The sequence below is a fragment of the Ahaetulla prasina genome, chromosome 4 (assembly GCF_028640845.1).
Source record: "Ahaetulla prasina isolate Xishuangbanna chromosome 4, ASM2864084v1, whole genome shotgun sequence".
Classification (NCBI taxonomy): Eukaryota; Metazoa; Chordata; class Lepidosauria; order Squamata; family Colubridae; genus Ahaetulla; species Ahaetulla prasina.
In genome coordinates, this window is record NC_080542.1 from 67,488,380 (window position 1) to 67,505,812 (window position 17,433).

At 38.5% G+C, this 17,433-nt stretch overlaps 1 protein-coding gene across 8 annotated transcripts in view; it reads left to right on the top strand.

Moving 5' to 3' along the window:
* GLI3 (GLI family zinc finger 3) overlaps positions 1 to 17,433 on the top strand; it is a 619,928-nt gene that overhangs the window by 186,840 nt on the left and 415,655 nt on the right. For all 8 annotated transcript variants that reach the window (XM_058180026.1, XM_058180027.1, XM_058180031.1 and 5 more), the window contains one exon: positions 5,155 to 5,187. In XM_058180026.1, the coding sequence (XP_058036009.1) occupies positions 5,155 to 5,187 (33 nt within the window). The remainder of the gene's footprint in view (positions 1 to 5,154; positions 5,188 to 17,433) is intronic.

Genomic DNA, 17,433 nt, shown 5'->3' on the forward strand with positions numbered 1-17,433 from the left:
TAGCTGCTGGGCTGCAGCAGACCAGACAAACACTCTCAGGGGCCTCTGGGTTCCACATGGATCCAAGCCACCATCTGGCCCCCTATTTCCAAGCGGAAATTTCAATGTTCCCTGAACCTTCCTCATCGGCTCCCTCCTACAGGAGCCAATCACCACTCTCAGACAAGAGGAACACAGAGAATTAGACCTCTTGGATGATAAAGGGCTGATGCCCGACCAGCCGACTTTTACTGGGAGGCAGGTGTTTCTCCCATGGAGGTGACAATAGCCCAGATCCTGGAGTTCCTCCAGGGTGAACTAGATACCTTATACCATCCAGAGGCAGGTGGTGGCACTGTCCTCCGTATTGGCGTGCAGGTTGCTGGAATCTCTTGCACATTAAGGTCAGCCATCCTGTGCTTATATGCAAGTAAGGTGGCCTTCCTTGTGGCCATTATATCAGCCAGGAGGGTTTCTGAGCGGGTGGCTCTGTCAGTAAGGAAAGATCTGCACTTTTCACTCAGACAGAGTGTGTGGTTGGACGCCTCCTTCATTCCCAAGGTGACTGCATGGTTCCACAGGGAGCAGGAACTGATACTGCCTAACTTCTGCTCTGGCCCAGTCCACCCCTTGAAGAGGAGGTGGCACACCTTGGTCATGAGGAGAGCCCTCCATATATATATTAAACGGTCTTCTGACCTGAAGAAAACAGAGTCCCTGTTTGTCTAGTTCCAGTCAGCCACATTGGATAACAGGGTCACCCCTTCCACTGTAGGATAATGGCTTAGGTTATCATGGCCGAGACCTATGCATTGCAGGCCCTTCCAAGGCCTCCCCGGTTAACTGCACACTGTGCATGGAATGTGGCTTTGACTGTGGTGTGGGCAACACAGGCCTCTATGGAGGAGGTCTGTTGACCAGCGGCTTGATCCTCTCCTTTCCCTTGCATTAGGCACTATAAATTGGACATCTTCACCTCAGTGGAGGTGGCATTTGGCATTTGGCTGGTGAGTGTGTCAGTGTTTCCATGCGGAGAAGGGGACATCGGACCAGACTACAGCCCACCTGTAGGACAGCCAGTTTTGGTATGTCCGATTCCTGGATGCTATCTCCACCACTATGGAGAAGGGGCATTGGTCTTACCTGATATGCTCTGTCTCGTTGGGTGGAGATAGCATCCAGCCCCACCCTGAAGACCGTCTGGTCCTCGGGCTGTAAGGGAAGCATCTTCGAGCATGGCACATCGAGTCTATCACTTTGTCTTCACCGAAAGCTGGGGAGCCCTAGCAACAACGGTGTGACCTAACAGTCTGATAGACTCAGTCCAATCAGCTAAGCAGATAAGGTCAACCCATTCCTGGATGCTATCTCCACCCAACGAGAAGGATCGTATCAAGTAAGACCATGCCCCTTCTGGTTAGAACAAAGACCAGACTATAGATATAAAGCCAGTTTGGGGCAATCACTCACTCAGGTCTAGGAAGGAAGCAATGAAAAACTACATCTTAAAATCCTTGCCAAAAAAACCTGTAGTTCAGGTTTGTTCAGACAATTGCCAACAGCCAACATAGGAACCAAAAAACCTAAACAGAAGAAGGAGCCAAAAAACCTAAACAGAATGTCAGAATATTCATGACTGGGAAGACATGGTAATAAGGTCAGCCCATGGCAACTAAGTCAGCCAATGGGGATTGTTTAGAAATTGAAACAGTTTTGGAGGCTGGGCATGGCTCAGCTCTATGTGTGTGCTCAGAACTTAAATTAGTCTGTCTGCAGAATTGAAATTGAAATTGAAACTGCTGAACTGAAACTAAGAACTTACTTACAGTCTTTCCTCTCTATCACGTTGGAAGGATCTGCTGTTGGTATTGTAAATTTACTTCATGTGTTATTATGTATACAAAAAAGTTAATCAAACCTGCTGAATCAGTTTGTCTGTGTGTGCTTTCTGGATTTGATTTTTGCAACAAACTCTGAAGGTTATGGGCCCAGAGCATACAGAAAGGCTGAATTGTAATTAAGCTGAGAGACTGCCTGTGTTTAAAAGGAGAAACAAGGTAGAGAAAGCTTGCAGGATGGCTGCTGTTGAAGTTAAGGAGAGCTCTCTGCCTTGTTTGGTACAGAAGAACTATATAATTTGTGCTGCGAAGCTGGAGTATTTCTTGAAGGCTAAAGAGCTCTGGGATACAGTTGTTAATCAACCTCTGGCACCATTTGCAGATGCAGATCAGAAGCAGCATGATAAAGCAATGGCTTATATCATCTTAAGTTTAGAAGATGAACAATTTTTGAATATAGCTGATTTAAAGACTACAAAGGAGATCTGGCTGAAATTGAAAAGTGTGCATGTGAGTGTGTCAGCATGCAATATTGTTCAATTATCAAGAAAATTATACAGAGCCCATTTGCAACCAGGAAAATCTGTGGAACAGCATTTTGTACAAATGCAAACTTTATTTTGTTGAGTTAGAACAGCGTGGATTGCAGTTTCCTGAATCCCAAAAAGTGCTGTTGGTATTAAACAGTCTTGATGAAATGTGGGACATTGTTTCAGCAGCGTTTGAGTGCAAAGCAGAGCAGGAGTTGCGTTTGGAGATCTTAAAAGCTTGTTTAATTGTTGAGGAGAACAAGTGCCATTTTAGAAAAAGCCTCAAGGAGAAATCCCTGAGGTGGGGGCTCAAGGAGCAGAGAGAGAAGAGCAACAAAAAATTCCACAGACTGGATGTCTACAAAGAGAAATGTAGCAGCAGAAGAGATCAGATTACAGCTCAGCAAAGACTTTCTAAATTGAAAGTCCAGCAACAGAGGTGGTGCTTCATTTGTGGTGAAAAAACACATTTAAAGAAGGACTGTTTGCAAAGAAAAAAGGAAGAAATTATTTCCAAAACAGAATCTATTTGCAAGGAAGAAAATCAACAAATGTACAGGTTGCTGTGGCAAAAGTCAGCTATTGCAATAGCAGACACAAATGGTTAAAAGACAGTGACGTAAGTCAAACAGTTGTTAACAATTGTTAACAATTTTCTCAATGAAGAATTAGAGGAAGAAGTTTGCATGGTTCAAGCACCAGGGTATGAAAGCAAAAGGCCTAACATGGTGTATAAATTGAACAAGGCCATTTATGGGCTGAAGCAGTCAGCCAAGAATTGGAATATCTGTTTAGATAAGGCACTGAAGGGTCTTGGGTACAACAGTTGCAAGGCTGATGGTTGCATATACACTGGAAAGTTACACAGTGGGGATTGTCAACTATTAGTATTTGTGGATGTTTCATTGCAAAGGATGTATCACAGGTAAAAGATTTGCTAATAAGTTGGAGAAGAAATTTGAATTAAAGAATTTGGGAGAAATACAAAATTATCTTGGTGTGAAGATACAAAAAAACTGAAAAAAGTGGTCATGTTCTCAGCCAAAAAAAAAAAAAAAAAGTTCTTGGAGAGATATAATGTGAAAGAATGTAATACTGCTCCAACATCTATGAGCACAGATTTTCATAACAGTTGGGTGAGGACAAAAGTGAAGCCTGTGATCAAGAGATAGATCAGCCAGCAATAGGGAGCCTGTTATATCTGTCACAGTGGTCCGGACCAGACATAGCTTGTGCAGTAAGAATCTTGAGTTGCTTTACTGCTGCACCAACATAATTGCATTGGATGGGTGTAAAAAAGATTCTCAGGTATTTGAAGGGAACTGTGAATTTGGGTCTTCAAATACAGGGCTCTGAAGAATTAAAATTGAAATGCTAGTTGATAGTGATTATGCAAATGATGAAAAACCCAGAAAGTCCAATTGTGGTATTGTTTGGGGCTTTAATTGGTTGGAAGTCCAGGAAGCTAACAACTGTCGCCATTTCTACCGCAGAGGCAGAATTTATTGCTTTGTCTGAACTCTGTTCAGAGGTAACCTGGTATGTACAGCTGTTACAGGATTTAAATGTAAAGGTAAATGAAGCTGTAATGGTGAATGAGGATAATGCTGCCTGCATTAAAATGGCAACAACTGACAGAATAAATAATAGTAGCAAGAATGTGGACATTAACTATTGTAATGTCAGGGAAGCCATCAAATGTAAATTGATTAGCTTGCTTCACTGTTCTTCAGAGGACAATTTGGCAGACATAATGACCAAGCCATTGGGTAGAGTACACCATGGGAAGAATATTAAATTAATTGGATTTATGTCTATTCCAATCATGAAGGGAGAAGTGTCAAAATATTCATGCCTGGGAAGACATGGTAACAAGCTCAGCCAATGGATAGGCATAACAACGAAGTCAGCCAATGGGGACTGTTTAGAAACTGAAACAATTTTGGGAGCTTGGCATGGTTCAACTCTCTGTGTGTGCTCAGAACTGAAATTAGTCTGTATGCAGAATTGAAACTGAAACTAGACTGCTGAACTAAAACTAAAAACTTACAATCTCTCCTCCCTACTACGTTGGAGGAATCTGCTGTTGGTATTGTAAATTTACTTTATTTATTTGTCAAGAACGTATTAGGTAATAAGTATAAACATGGATTGGATACATAAAATAGATGCAAATAGAGAAAACATTAGGACAGGGACGGTAGGCACGCTGGTGCTCTTATGCATGCCCCTTAATACTTCATGTGTTATTATGTATATAAAGAAGTTAATGAATCATGCTGAATCAGTTTGCCTGTGTGTGCTTTCTGGATTTGATTTTTGCAACAAACTCTGACACAGAAGAACAAAAAAATAGCTCTTCAAATGTTGTTCTACCTAAATCCAAATAGTGTTCTCAATAAAGTTTTCTTCCTGTATGCCATAAGAATTCTGGAGAGCATAAATGATATTCCAGTAAGTGACCTCTATGCCAATAGAATAGTAACTTTCACCATTTATTATGAATTTCAGTTTGGCCTTTGTTCAGTTTTAGATTGCAGCCTAAGTCTTCCAGAAACTTTTTTCCCTTTCACATATATGTAGAAACATTTTAATTATACTTAACAAAACTAATTTTGATACTGTAAACATTGCAATTTAGACAATGGATGTTCTTAAATATAGTAATTACAAAAACAGGGAATAATTGGTGGAAACTAGTCTGTTAATTATCAGAATTTCTTTAATTTCTAAAGTATTGCCAAAGATTGCATTTCAATATATTTATTATACAATTGTATATTTACAATATCTTGTTTTTATTTCAGATTCAGCCCCTGCTTTGAATTCTTTAAAATACTGTAAGTAAATTTTTTGTTCTGTATTTGATTCCTTAGTGTTAAAAGTCATTTGAAATTATCTGTTACTATAATATATATTTATTCCCAATTAATATATCATATTTTTAAACAACGTGCCAGGAAGTAATTTTTAGGTTGTTTTAAATTACTGGCTTCCTTTGAAGTTCTTCAAATCCATGCCTGAGAAATCTCCCTATTTCTAATACCTTTTAGAAGCCAATTTTGGTTAAATTTCAGTACTAGCTTAATTTAATTTAATTTAATTTGAAATTAAAATTTAGAGGTAACATTGTGTGAAATATTAAAAGCTGAATTGTAAAATAGCAACTGTCTACAAAAGTTTACAGGTGGGTGGCATTTGAAATAAATTAATCACTGATGGTATCTTCTGGAGAGACTGTATGAGGTCAACCACATACATTCATGCAAGATATACCTCCATTTAAAATAATCACAGTCCATTGTGGAGTTGAGAATGACCTCCATTTCAAACCCTGCAGAGCTGCTGCCAATCACAAAAGATGCTATTTGCTGAGACTGGTCTAGCTATATTAAACAGTTTCAGAGATTCGAAGGGTGCCTGTGATTGGAAGTCACTTGCATGTTCTAAAACCTTTAAGGCTACTATATAAGAATAAGACCATTGATCAGCCTGAATTGTTTTCTCTAACTGCATCTCTCTACTTTATATATAAGTATTTATACTGGTTTAATAATAGAAGTGTTAATATGATGGAATAATTAAAACTAATAAGGATAAATTATTAATATAAATGCAAGAAAACAAAACATGACATGATTTGATTTGAATATATAAATTTAAAATTAAGTTTAAGAATTGATTTTTCTTTTAATATACATTAAGAAGGACACAAAATAATGTAGGATTTAATTACATTGAAAAGACTTTATTTTTAAAAAAATATAAATGTATTTAATGACTTATATTCTAAAATTTCTTGATTCAATAGTTTAGGAAACTGCATTACAGCAACTAGATAAATCTCCCTCGCTTAAAATGATATTCAGTTTTGTGCAATGTTACCCTAATAGTTCATTAAATATTACTATTTATTATAATTTAATACCGGCATACCTTTAAAAATAATAAAATGGCACTTTTGTTTTTGTTTAAACAGATGGTGGCAAAAATAATACTAGGAATATGAACAAAATAGGAAAAATGACTAAATAATATATCTATTGATTTTTTGTGCATGATATTCAAGTTGTAGATTTACTCCTAGATATCTTAGAAAATACCTGTTTTACACTTTTCCATTCATAAAAAAAAAATTCCTGCAGGTTTCCAAGTTCCTGTGATCTGCAAAGCATGTGCTGGTTTCTTTACTCTATTTTCTTTCTTTCCTTGACTATATTTTCTGAATGTGTAACCTTCCATATTTATACGTTTCTTATAGTAATTCAGTAGAGATTTTAAGTAATATCCTTCACTGTTATAACTTTCTCATTGACTCCAGTTTTAACGATTTGTAAAAATCACAATTTGTTTTCACTTGTTCTTGTTCTTGTCTGTGGGATGAATATACTGTATATATGTATGCATGCAAGTATGTGTGTGTGTGTGTGTGTGTGTGTGTGTATATATATATGTATGTATGTATGTAGATCTTTGGTTATTCGGGTTTTCTCCCGCATAAAATTGGAAGTGTCTTGGCGACGTTTCGACGAAGTCTCATTCGTCATCTTCAGGCTTCAGCTTCGTGCTTCTGGGAGCAATGTGTGATTGCAGCTGTTTCTTCCTTTTTAACTGCTAGTGGGGGTTTGAACTGATTGGGTGGGAGCTTGGCTGTGCTCTGATTGGATGGGGGTTTTTTTGTGCTCTGATTGGATGGGGGTGTGTCCTGTTTGTGTGGGGGCTTGGTTGTGCTCAGACTAGTCTGAGTTGCAGGGGGCTTTGAGCTGGTGAGCTGCACTGCTGCTGTTTGGCTTCGTGGTCGTGGTCGTGCTACATCTTCGTAGTGGGTGTCAGTCTGCTGCATGTATGGATTGGAGGGGTTTGAAATGGCTAATGTTGCAGCTGCGGTCTGGCTTTTGATCCTTGGTCTGAACAAACGAGATGATAACTCCTGCCTACCAGCCATTTGGAAACCCGCCCTTATTGACAAACGAGTCCTTAACACGAGGAATGACACCAGACCCACACTCATGAGGTCCACACAGGATGTCACCACCACACATCCACCCAGAAAGCAGACCCAAACCCACACTGATCAGGAAGCACGACCAAGGACCAGAAGCCAGACCGCAGCTGCAACATTAGCCATTTCAAACCCCTCCAATCCATACATATATATACTTTCAACTAGGCTTTCAACCTATTTTTTGCTTTAGTTTTGTCTGGTCTTTATTTTCAAGCCAAATCTAATGCATTGTCTACTGCCACATTTGATTTAACTCTTTTGTTTCATTTTTAGACTGTAGTTTATATTTAGAATTTATAATATTTTATGCAACCTTAAGTAGTACGGCAATGCAGAAATCCCCTAAACAAATAATACATTTTTATGTATTTAAAGTGTTGGCCTTCAACTATATTAGTAATCATATTAGTATATTAGTAATGGTTGAGCTTCCCTGCATATTTCAGCGTGACGGGAGATTCAGCCCAAGCCCACTGAAGGCTGTGTGGGTGGCGAGAAGACTGCCGGATGGCAGATCTCAAGGTGTGTGGGTGTGGCCCCGAACCAGTGCTGAGTGGGGATAAATTTTCCTCCAGGGTCATCAAAATGTATAGGCCTCCCACAGGGCTTCCACCAACCGTATCTTTAATGCCACATGGACGACCTTTTACGGCTAGTGCCTAGTCCCCATGGACATTTCCATAGCTCATATCTTGGACTTCTTACAAGACGGATTAGACGATGGGCTAGCCCCAAATACTCTTCAGAGGCAAGTAGCAGCCCTGTACTCCATTTTGATCTATGGAGCCAGGGATTCCTTTTCTCAGCACCCAGTAGTCCACCACTCAGGGGTGCCACTAATCTTAGACCTCCCATGGTACACTATTTTCCCACGTGGATCTTGAACAAGGTCTTATGCTTTTACCCAGAGTCCTTTTGAGCCTCTGAGGGAGGTCAGTCTATACTTATTGTCATATAAGGTGGTGGTCCTGGTGGCCATCACCTCTGCCGTGTGAATATCTAAGCGGCAGCTCTGTTGATCCGGGAAAACCTTTGCGTTTTCCATGCTGACAGAGTGATTTTATGCCTGGACCCAACATTCCTTCCCAAGGTCAACATGTGGTTCCACAGGGCTCAGGAACTTGTATTATCCAACTTTTTTCCTGAGCCAGTCCACTGTTTGGAACGTACTTGGCATATCTTGGATGTGCAGATGGCTCTCCACATCTATATAAAAAAGACCGCCTCCCTCTTTTCATCTCCTTTCAAGCTGCCACACTAGGTTATAGGGTTACGTCCTCCACCTTGGGGAGACGGATTAGGGCTTGTATCGCTAAGGCCTATGAGATCCAGGCCTTACCGGTCCCGAGACCTATCACTGCCCATTTTACCAGGAGCGCCGCCACTTCAGCTGCATGGGCTACACAGGCCTCTTTAGAAGAGGTCTGACGGGCCATTAACTGGTTGCTCACCATTTATCTGCCACTATAAGCTGGACATTTATGCCTCGGGGCAGCTTTTGGAAGGTGGGTACTCCAGAGAGTTGACATGGAGCGGGGGACGAAGGACTGGATAGCACCCTTCCAATAGGACAGCCAGCTTTGGTATGTCCCATTCCTAACTGCTGTTCCCAGAAGGCTGGAACTAGGCTTTATATCATTGCAGGTTCCTTTAAATAAAATTTTAGTTAAGAGAATCTGAGTAACTTTTAAAATTAAAATGGATTACTAAACTGTGTGATACTATATGAAATTTTTTTATGAACTCTTGATTCATATAGAGAGTTGCTTAATTTCCATTCATTCAGAGACTGTTCAAAGTCATGATAGTGCTGTGAAAGCAATCTCTATGCTTTTACAGTCACATGATAAAAATTCTAGCCAGTCTGCATTTCTGATCGTGCCTCCCCTCCCGACTTTGCATTCTTTGCCTACCTTCCCTCAAGTGGGCTCAACATTCTGACCATGTATATCTCTGAGGTTTCTCGCTATTCTATTGTACTGGGTCTTTTTGATGCACTGTAGCAATGGTGCTGTTTCCTGTGCCATGATTCTGGGACTGCCTCTCATACTCTTTTTTGCATCTATGTGCATCATCCCCAACCAGCAGCAGCCAGCCCTAATGCACTTTGCCTTGCCTTTCAACCTCAAACACATGTGCACCTTCCCCCATTTCTTCTGCACTTTGCAGTGCCTTGCCAGCCACTCGCACACCACCTTCCCTCAACAGAAGCCACTTATTTCTCTACTGGCCTGCATGTAAACCACCTGAGATTTGCAATTTACACCCAGCTTCCCCATTGACTTTGATTATTGGAACATCTTTGGTTGTTGGAGAAGGAAGTTGCAAGGAGGTTCTCACTTAGTGATCCACAGTTTTCACAGCAACAAGGATGGTTAAACTGATGTCATGTTACTGCTTTGTTTAGCGATGGAGATTCCTGTAACAAGGACTGCAGGAATCACCATCACTAAGCAATGCAGTGACATCACATCATTCTTTACCATAACATCATTTAGCAATGGAAATTATGGTCCTAATTGCCCTAGTTAACCAAGAACTATCTAATTAGGCAGTTCTTTTCTTCTAATTCAGCAGTAGGTTAATTTGGGATAGAAAATCTTCAGAAAAAAACCGTTGTGTTCCCCCCCTCCGTACTTATTTATCTTGAGCCAGGACTTTATATATGATTCACTAAAATTCCCAGACATATGCATTTGCATATACTTATTTTCTTTTTACATTCAATAGGTGAAATGTAGGACATATGTGACATCAGTATGAGCAGAGTGGATGAAGGTGTGATTAACCATCATGAAATTCATGAAAGAATTGGAGAATAATACAATTCTTGATAAGCTGCAGCATATTGTTACATTCTTAAATGTAACTTTTGTTAATAGGCATAAATGTTTTAGAATAGAATAGAATAGAATAGAATAGAATAGAATAGAATAGAATAGAATAACAGTTGGAGATCTTCTAGTCCAACCCCCTGCAGGAAACCCTACACCACTTCAGACAAATGGGAGCATTCACAACTTCTGGAGGCAAGTTGTTCCACTGAATAACTGTTCTGTCAGGAAATGTCTCCTTAGTTCTAAGTTGCTTCTCTCCTTGATTAATTTCCATCCATTGCTTCTTGTCCTCTCCTTAGGTGCTTTGGAGAATAGTTTGACTCCCTCTTCTTTGTGGCAGCCCCTGAAATATTGGAACACTGCTATCATGTCACACCTGGTCCTTTTCATCAATAGTTCCTGCAATAGTTCTTCACATGATTTAGCCTCCAGTCCCCTAATCATCTTTGTTGCTCTTCTCTCCACTCTTTCTAGAGTCTCTACATCTTTTTTACATTGTGGTGACCAAAACTGGATGCAGTATTCCAAGTATATCCTTACCAAGGCATTATAAGGTGGTATTAACACTTCACATGAACTTGGTTCTGTCCCTCTGTTTATGCAGCGTAGAACTGTGTTGGCTCTTTTGGCAGCTGATGCACATTGCTGGGTTATATTTAAATGGTTGTCCGCTAGGACTCCCAAGATCCCTCTCACAGTTACTACTATTAAGTAAGATACCACATATACTGTACCTGTGACTTTCTTGCCTAAATATAGAACCTTACTTTTTTCACCATTGAATTTCATTTTGTTAGATAGCGCCCAATGTTCAAGTCTCTCAAAATCCTTCTGTATCTGAAGCCTATCTTCTGGAGTGTTGGCTATTTCTGCTAGCTTGGTGTCCTCTGCAAATTTGATGAGTTCCCCATCCATCCCCTCATCCAAATCATTGATGAAGATGTTGAAGGTACTGGGTCTAAAATAGAGCTTTGGGGTACCCCACTGCATACTTCCCTCCATGTATATGCAGTTCCATTGAGAACTACATGTTGAGTGCAGTTGGTCAGCCAGTTACGAATCCATCTGGTGGTGATGCTGTCTAACCAACATTTTTCTATTTTATCAAGTAGTAGGTTATGGTCTACTTTATTAAATGCTTTACTGAAGTCCAAATAAATCAACAGCATCCCTTTAATCCACTAGTTTTGTCACTTTGTCAAAGAATGCAATAAGATTAGTCTGGCATAATCTGTTTTTGACAAACCCATGTTGGCTTTTGGTTATTACTTTGTTTGCTTCTAGGTGTTTGCTGATTCGTTGCTTGATTATCTTTTCCAGAATCTTCCCTAGTATTGAGGTCAGACTGATAGGTCTGTAATTCTATTTTTTTTCTTTTTTGAAGATGGGAACTACATCAGTTCTTTTCCAGTCTTCTGGCAGTTCCTGGTGCTCCAGAATCTTTGAAAGAAATAGTTCAGTGGTTCTCAGATCTTGTCCTTCAGAACCTTGGATGTAACCCCTCCAGTCCTGGTGATTTGAACTCGTCTAGGGTAGACAAGTGTTCACTTACCATTTTCTTCCCTATTTTAATTTGTGTTAAGAATCTGTTTTTTGTAGTGCTGTTTTTGATAGATTGGACTGTTTTTTCCCTTTGTGTAAAGAAAGCTGTAAAAAACGAGTTAAGTAGTTCTGTTTTCTCCTTGTTGCTTAGCACCTTCTTACCACTTTCTCCCTGCAATGGACCAATTATTTCCTTGAGTTTTTTCTTGTTTTTAATATGTTGGAAGAAGCTTTTTTGTTATTTTTTACTTTTGTCACAAGCCTTTGTTCATTGTGAGCCTTAGCTTTCCTCACTACATCTTTACAGGCTCGGGCTATTTGCTGATATTCTGCCTTAGTTATTCGCCCTGCTTTATACTTGTCCTTTTTGTTTTTCAATTTGTCAGAGAGTTCTTTATGTATCCATGCTGGTTTCTTTGAGAGCTGTTATTTTTCTTCTTCATTGATATTGTGCTAGACTGGGCTTTTATAATCTCACTTTTCAAAATTTCCGAAGCTTATTGAGTTATTTTCCCCTCTCATTCATGGAATCCTGCCCAATCTCTCTCTAAGTTTATTGAAATTAGCTGTCTTAAAGTCCCAGACTCTAGTTTGACTTTGTTCTATTGCTTATGCTTGCGTAATTTTGAATTCAAATATTGCATGATCACTCATTCCCAAGGTTCCTGTAGCTTCAACACCTTCTATCATTTTATCTCTGTTAGTGAGAATTAAGTCCAATATGGCTGATCCTCTTGTTCCCTTCTCTACCTTTTGAGAAACGAAGTTGTCTGCTAGATTTGTTAGGAACCTCTTGGATCTTCCCCTTGGTGCAGAGTTTGTCTTCCAGTTGATGTCAGGATCTAATTAATTGACCTAAAAGTGGAGAATAGCCAAGTCTTCCTGTTCCAAATATTTATGTATATTATGTTATGCATTGACTTTCTTAGTAGTATTACTTGATTCTTTGAAAAGAGATAGTAACATCTTCCAGACTGTTCTGCATCATTTCAGTCGATCATTTGGAAGGATTATTTCTATCATTATTTTTTTTCATCTATGAAAGAAAACGACAGAAATAACACAGAATAATAGCAAATTTATTCTTTTGAAATGCTTTTCTCTCTTATGAATGAATTTTCTATTCGTGGGCAAACAGAAATGCCCAAGTTGACAATAACGCGTATGCATGCCTCTGTTTTAAGTGAAAATATATATTTATTTTTGTCTTTCTTTTTGTTTTCATGTATTTAATAAACTCCTTTTTTTCAATTTGAAAAAAAAATGTCAGATTTTTACTTTTTTATAGTAATTTTATTAAAATTGCAATATCAATAATAAAAGCTGATAGAAATAAAAAATAGGAAGTGCAGAGAAGAAAATGAGGATATAGTAATGAAAAGGAAATAACTACATTAATCACTTTCCCCTTATCACAATAAGTATAAATAATTTTAATAATTACTGCCTTTTCTTAAAATATAAGAAATGATCTCTTCTTCCCATATTCCATTTTTATTTATAAACAATCAATCAACTGTAGTAATTTCAGTCCTGAAGTTTGCAAAAATCCATTTAGATAACAGCATATCTATTTCAACCTTGATCAAATAAATCAATAAACTTCATAATCCTTCATTTTATTTCTAATAACCTTGATCGTCTCTTTATATAATGTCCAAGAACTTGATATCTTTTCATTTTTTTTCTTTGTCTATTCTTACAAAGTTCTTCAGCTCTTTTATAAACTGCATTTGTAAATTTGTCGGAAAAAATATCCAGGTTTGTTAGTTTGTTAGTTAGTTTCTTAGTTTGTTATTGTATATCCCTTTTAATTAGCCAGTTTCTTGGCATAACTTGGACATCTTTTTTTTCATATCTTTCTCTGTTATTTTTAAATCCACTCAAAAATGAGCTTAAAATTTGTTCCACTTCTTTTTATAAAGTCTATCTATAGAGATGAACAGGCATAAAATAGTTTCTGGGTCCATTGTTCAAACATATACTTCAGTACGTCTAATGTTAAAATATTTTGCTTCATTGGACTTGTTGGTCAAGTTTGAGTGTTTATCTCCTTTAATTTTAATTTTAATCTGTAGGTTTCTTTAGTTCCTTCTAGTGAACAATCTCTAAAATTGAAAATAAGAAAGAAACAAAAAAGAACTCTTCTGATTATATTTTTCAAAATAATTCAGAATAAAAGCATTTTCACATCAGAAGGTTTCTTTATAATTAATTCCTAAATCTTATTTCAAATTTATCTGGACTCTTTCCTTGAAATCCAAAAAACTTGTTTACTATAAACTTTTTAAAAAAAGTTATAGTATAATTTCCTTTCTATGTGTAGAAAATGCCATAGCGATTTAATGAAGTATTTCACTTTCCTAAACTGCTCCATGTGCTGGTCCCTACAGTCTTTTTATTTTTTATTTCTTTCTTGTTTACTGCTGCTTTTCCTTCCAAACAAACCTTGGTCTATGCCCTCCCATGCTTCAAATACTTCTTAGTTTTCCTGATATTTGTTAGGCCAAATATTCTGTTTATAATGGTGTGTCAGATAGTATACTGTATTTTTCGGAGTATAAGACACACTTTTTTCTCTCCAAAAAGAGGCTGAAAATTTTGGTACATCTTATACTTTGAATGTAACCCCACTAACCACTGACCACCATCTTTAGCTTCCTTACATCCTCTTCCTGGCTGCAGAGATTGCCACTGACAATAGCGTGTGTTTTTGGGGGCTCTGCGCGTCGTGTTTTCAGCCTCCAAATGGTCCGTTTGAGAGCCCTTCAAGGCTGCAAGGATCACCAAAGCACATTGCTGCCGATTGCCGCACATCCTGAAAAGAACAAATTTGTTGCAGCTGAGATAAATTTCTGCTGTATAGAAATGGCCAGAATCAGTTGGAGGCAGAGAGGACTTAGCTGAAGAGATCATCATCTCTGTGTGAAACAAGCAAGGTCCTGACAACAAATTACTTGCAACATTTTAATTACGTGAGTTACTGATGATTGTGTTGGTTTGTTTCTAGGGATCATTATCTTTGTACCATGTAAAATATTAAGACTTCAGGGAAAATGTGTTTTAATTGAAATCATCTTTAACAAATTGTGGATCTCTGTTCCTTGTTGCCACATTTTCTACCTATTTATCTTTCAGCAAGGAGAAAATATTTGATACCTCCACTGCTTATCCCTAGCCTCTGTTGTGATGCTCCTGAGACCTCAGATCTGCTCTATATGTTTCATTGATGGTGGTACATTGAAATTACATAATGTAGGAATAATGCAGGTTTTGACAAGGGATATGCTACTTCTTGTCAAGTTCATATCTCAGAGCTCAGTATCTCTATACTTTTTGAGCTATGGAATTTTGAAGGAGTTTTTTTCTTCTTTTCCTTTCCTCTCTCCATAACTCTTCTTGCTGCTGTATTAGCCTGAGGGGAGAAACAAGCTTATCTCTCTATTTTGGCTGTTTCCCATCACAGGAAAGAAAGAGAACTCACTTTCTTCTCTTCCACTTGAGTAGATCATGATACATGTTAACCCTGATTGTGCAAAAACATTTACAACATTATGGCAGCTGATTTAGAGACAATATTTTCTCCTTACAACTTCTTCCTTTTTCTGAGGATATTATGCATATTTAACTTTTTGTTCAGGTGTACTATCTAAAATGGGAAAACCAGGTTTCGAAAAAACTCAGACTTTTAACTTATGACTGCTTGTGTCAGACCTGCCCCAATCCAATCCATTAGAAGAGAAAAGCCTTTGACTCCATTTCATTAAGCAAAGGGTTCTTTATGATGGTTGCAGTAAAGCCAGCTCTGAAACCTACTGTGCTCTCTAAATAGAAAAATAAGGTGTAGGTTCCCCTAGCCCATCCCTTTCCCCATGACCAATCCTTTCCAGCCAACTGGACAAGACCAAGATGTTTTGAGAACTCTGAAATGTTTGGGGATAATCTGCATATTTCTCAGGGTACCTGGCCATGGGATGCTGGTACAATTAGAATCTTACTGCTCTGGTCCTTATCATCTATTATTTCCCCCTCCCACTTTCCTATCATGTACACACAAACATTTCCCTTTTATCCTCCCTCCCTTCTTCTTTTGATGGCAGGATGCCTGTGAGGCACCAAGCCGAACCAGGCAGAGCTGACATTCTGTTCCCCTTGAGAGAGACATTAGTCTTGAAAAGAAAAGAGAGGGGAGGGACAGATACACAATTTTTTTCAATTAGCAAAACAGTTCAATGGGGCTAATCTGGGTATTGATCATGGAATTTCTTTAGCAGTTTGGGGGCTGTAATAAGTTGGGAGTCAACTCATTCAGTTTCTGAGGCTACCAAATATCAAATGTATTCAGAAGTCCAAAATGTCTTTGACTTCAAAGTGCTGCTCTCCCTTGATTATAATGGGGTTGCGAGTTGGTTGCAATTCGGGATGCAAGGAAGACGTAATTTCTGGTTTCAGTTGACTACAATGAAATACTGGGAGTACACATCTCAGTATTTTTGGCAGCTCAAGTTCTACAGTTACTAGGTTAATAATCATTTTGATGGGGAAAGATCCAATGTATTTTGGGCCCAATTTTTTTGACCGTTGTGTAGATTGTAAGAATTTACAATCTACACAACAAATACTTGCTGACTTTAATAGGGACACTAAAGTGACAGGTCAAGGTAGTTGTGATACTGACAACTCAAACAAGCAGGGGATCATGGTCCAAGTTGAAGAACTTACTTTGGAAAGGGGAAAGTGTGAATCAGGTATTACACATCGGTCACACAAGAAGAGCACAGTATCAAAAAGAGAAGTCACCTTCTGATTGGTGATTCAATTGTAAGGGATGTAAATTTAGGAAAGGATATGGAGGTTTTGAAAGAGGTCAGGTGTCTGCCAGGTGCTACTGCCAGCAGAGACAAGAGGCGTATTCTTAAGATAGTCAAGAATGCCAGTAAGAATTGTGATGTTGATGCTATTGTACATCTTGGCACAAATGATCTGTCCCAAAAGGATGCACTTTCTGTGCAGAATGATTTCCAGAGCTTGGGGTATGAGCTTAGTAGTATAGGTTGTAGGCTTATCTTTTCAGAGGTTTTACTAGTATATAAGGAACAAAAAGGTAAAGGCCAGCGTATAATGGAGTTTAATGTGTGGCTAAAGGAGTGGTGTAAAAGGGCAGGCTTTGGTTTTATTAGTCATGATGTCAGCAACTGGTCCAATGAAAAACTATACAAAAGAGATGGATTGCATCCATCAAAGAAAGGATCTGAGTTATTTAGCAATAAATTCACAGATTTTCTGGAGAAACATTTAAACTGAAGAGTGGGGACAGAGAATTAATTGATACAGAAAATTTCTGTCCCCAGCAATCCAAAATTAATAGGGTTATCAGTGCATGTAACATAGATGTCTGTGTGGATAAGATTATCAGCCCTGCTATCAAGCAAAACAAAGCATTTAATAGTGAGTGCCATACCATGTGCACTAATCAAACAGGTGGCAAGAAAGTAGGGGCAGTCAGGCACAACACAGGTTATGTAGACAATAAACACATGGTCAGTCAAAATGGACTCAAATATCTATACACCAATGCACAGAGTATGAGGAATAAACAGGGTGAATTAGAAATTCAAGTAAATGAGGGCAGATATGATATTGTTGCCCTTACGGAAACTTGGTGGGATGAAACTGACAAATGAAACATACAGCTAAAAGGA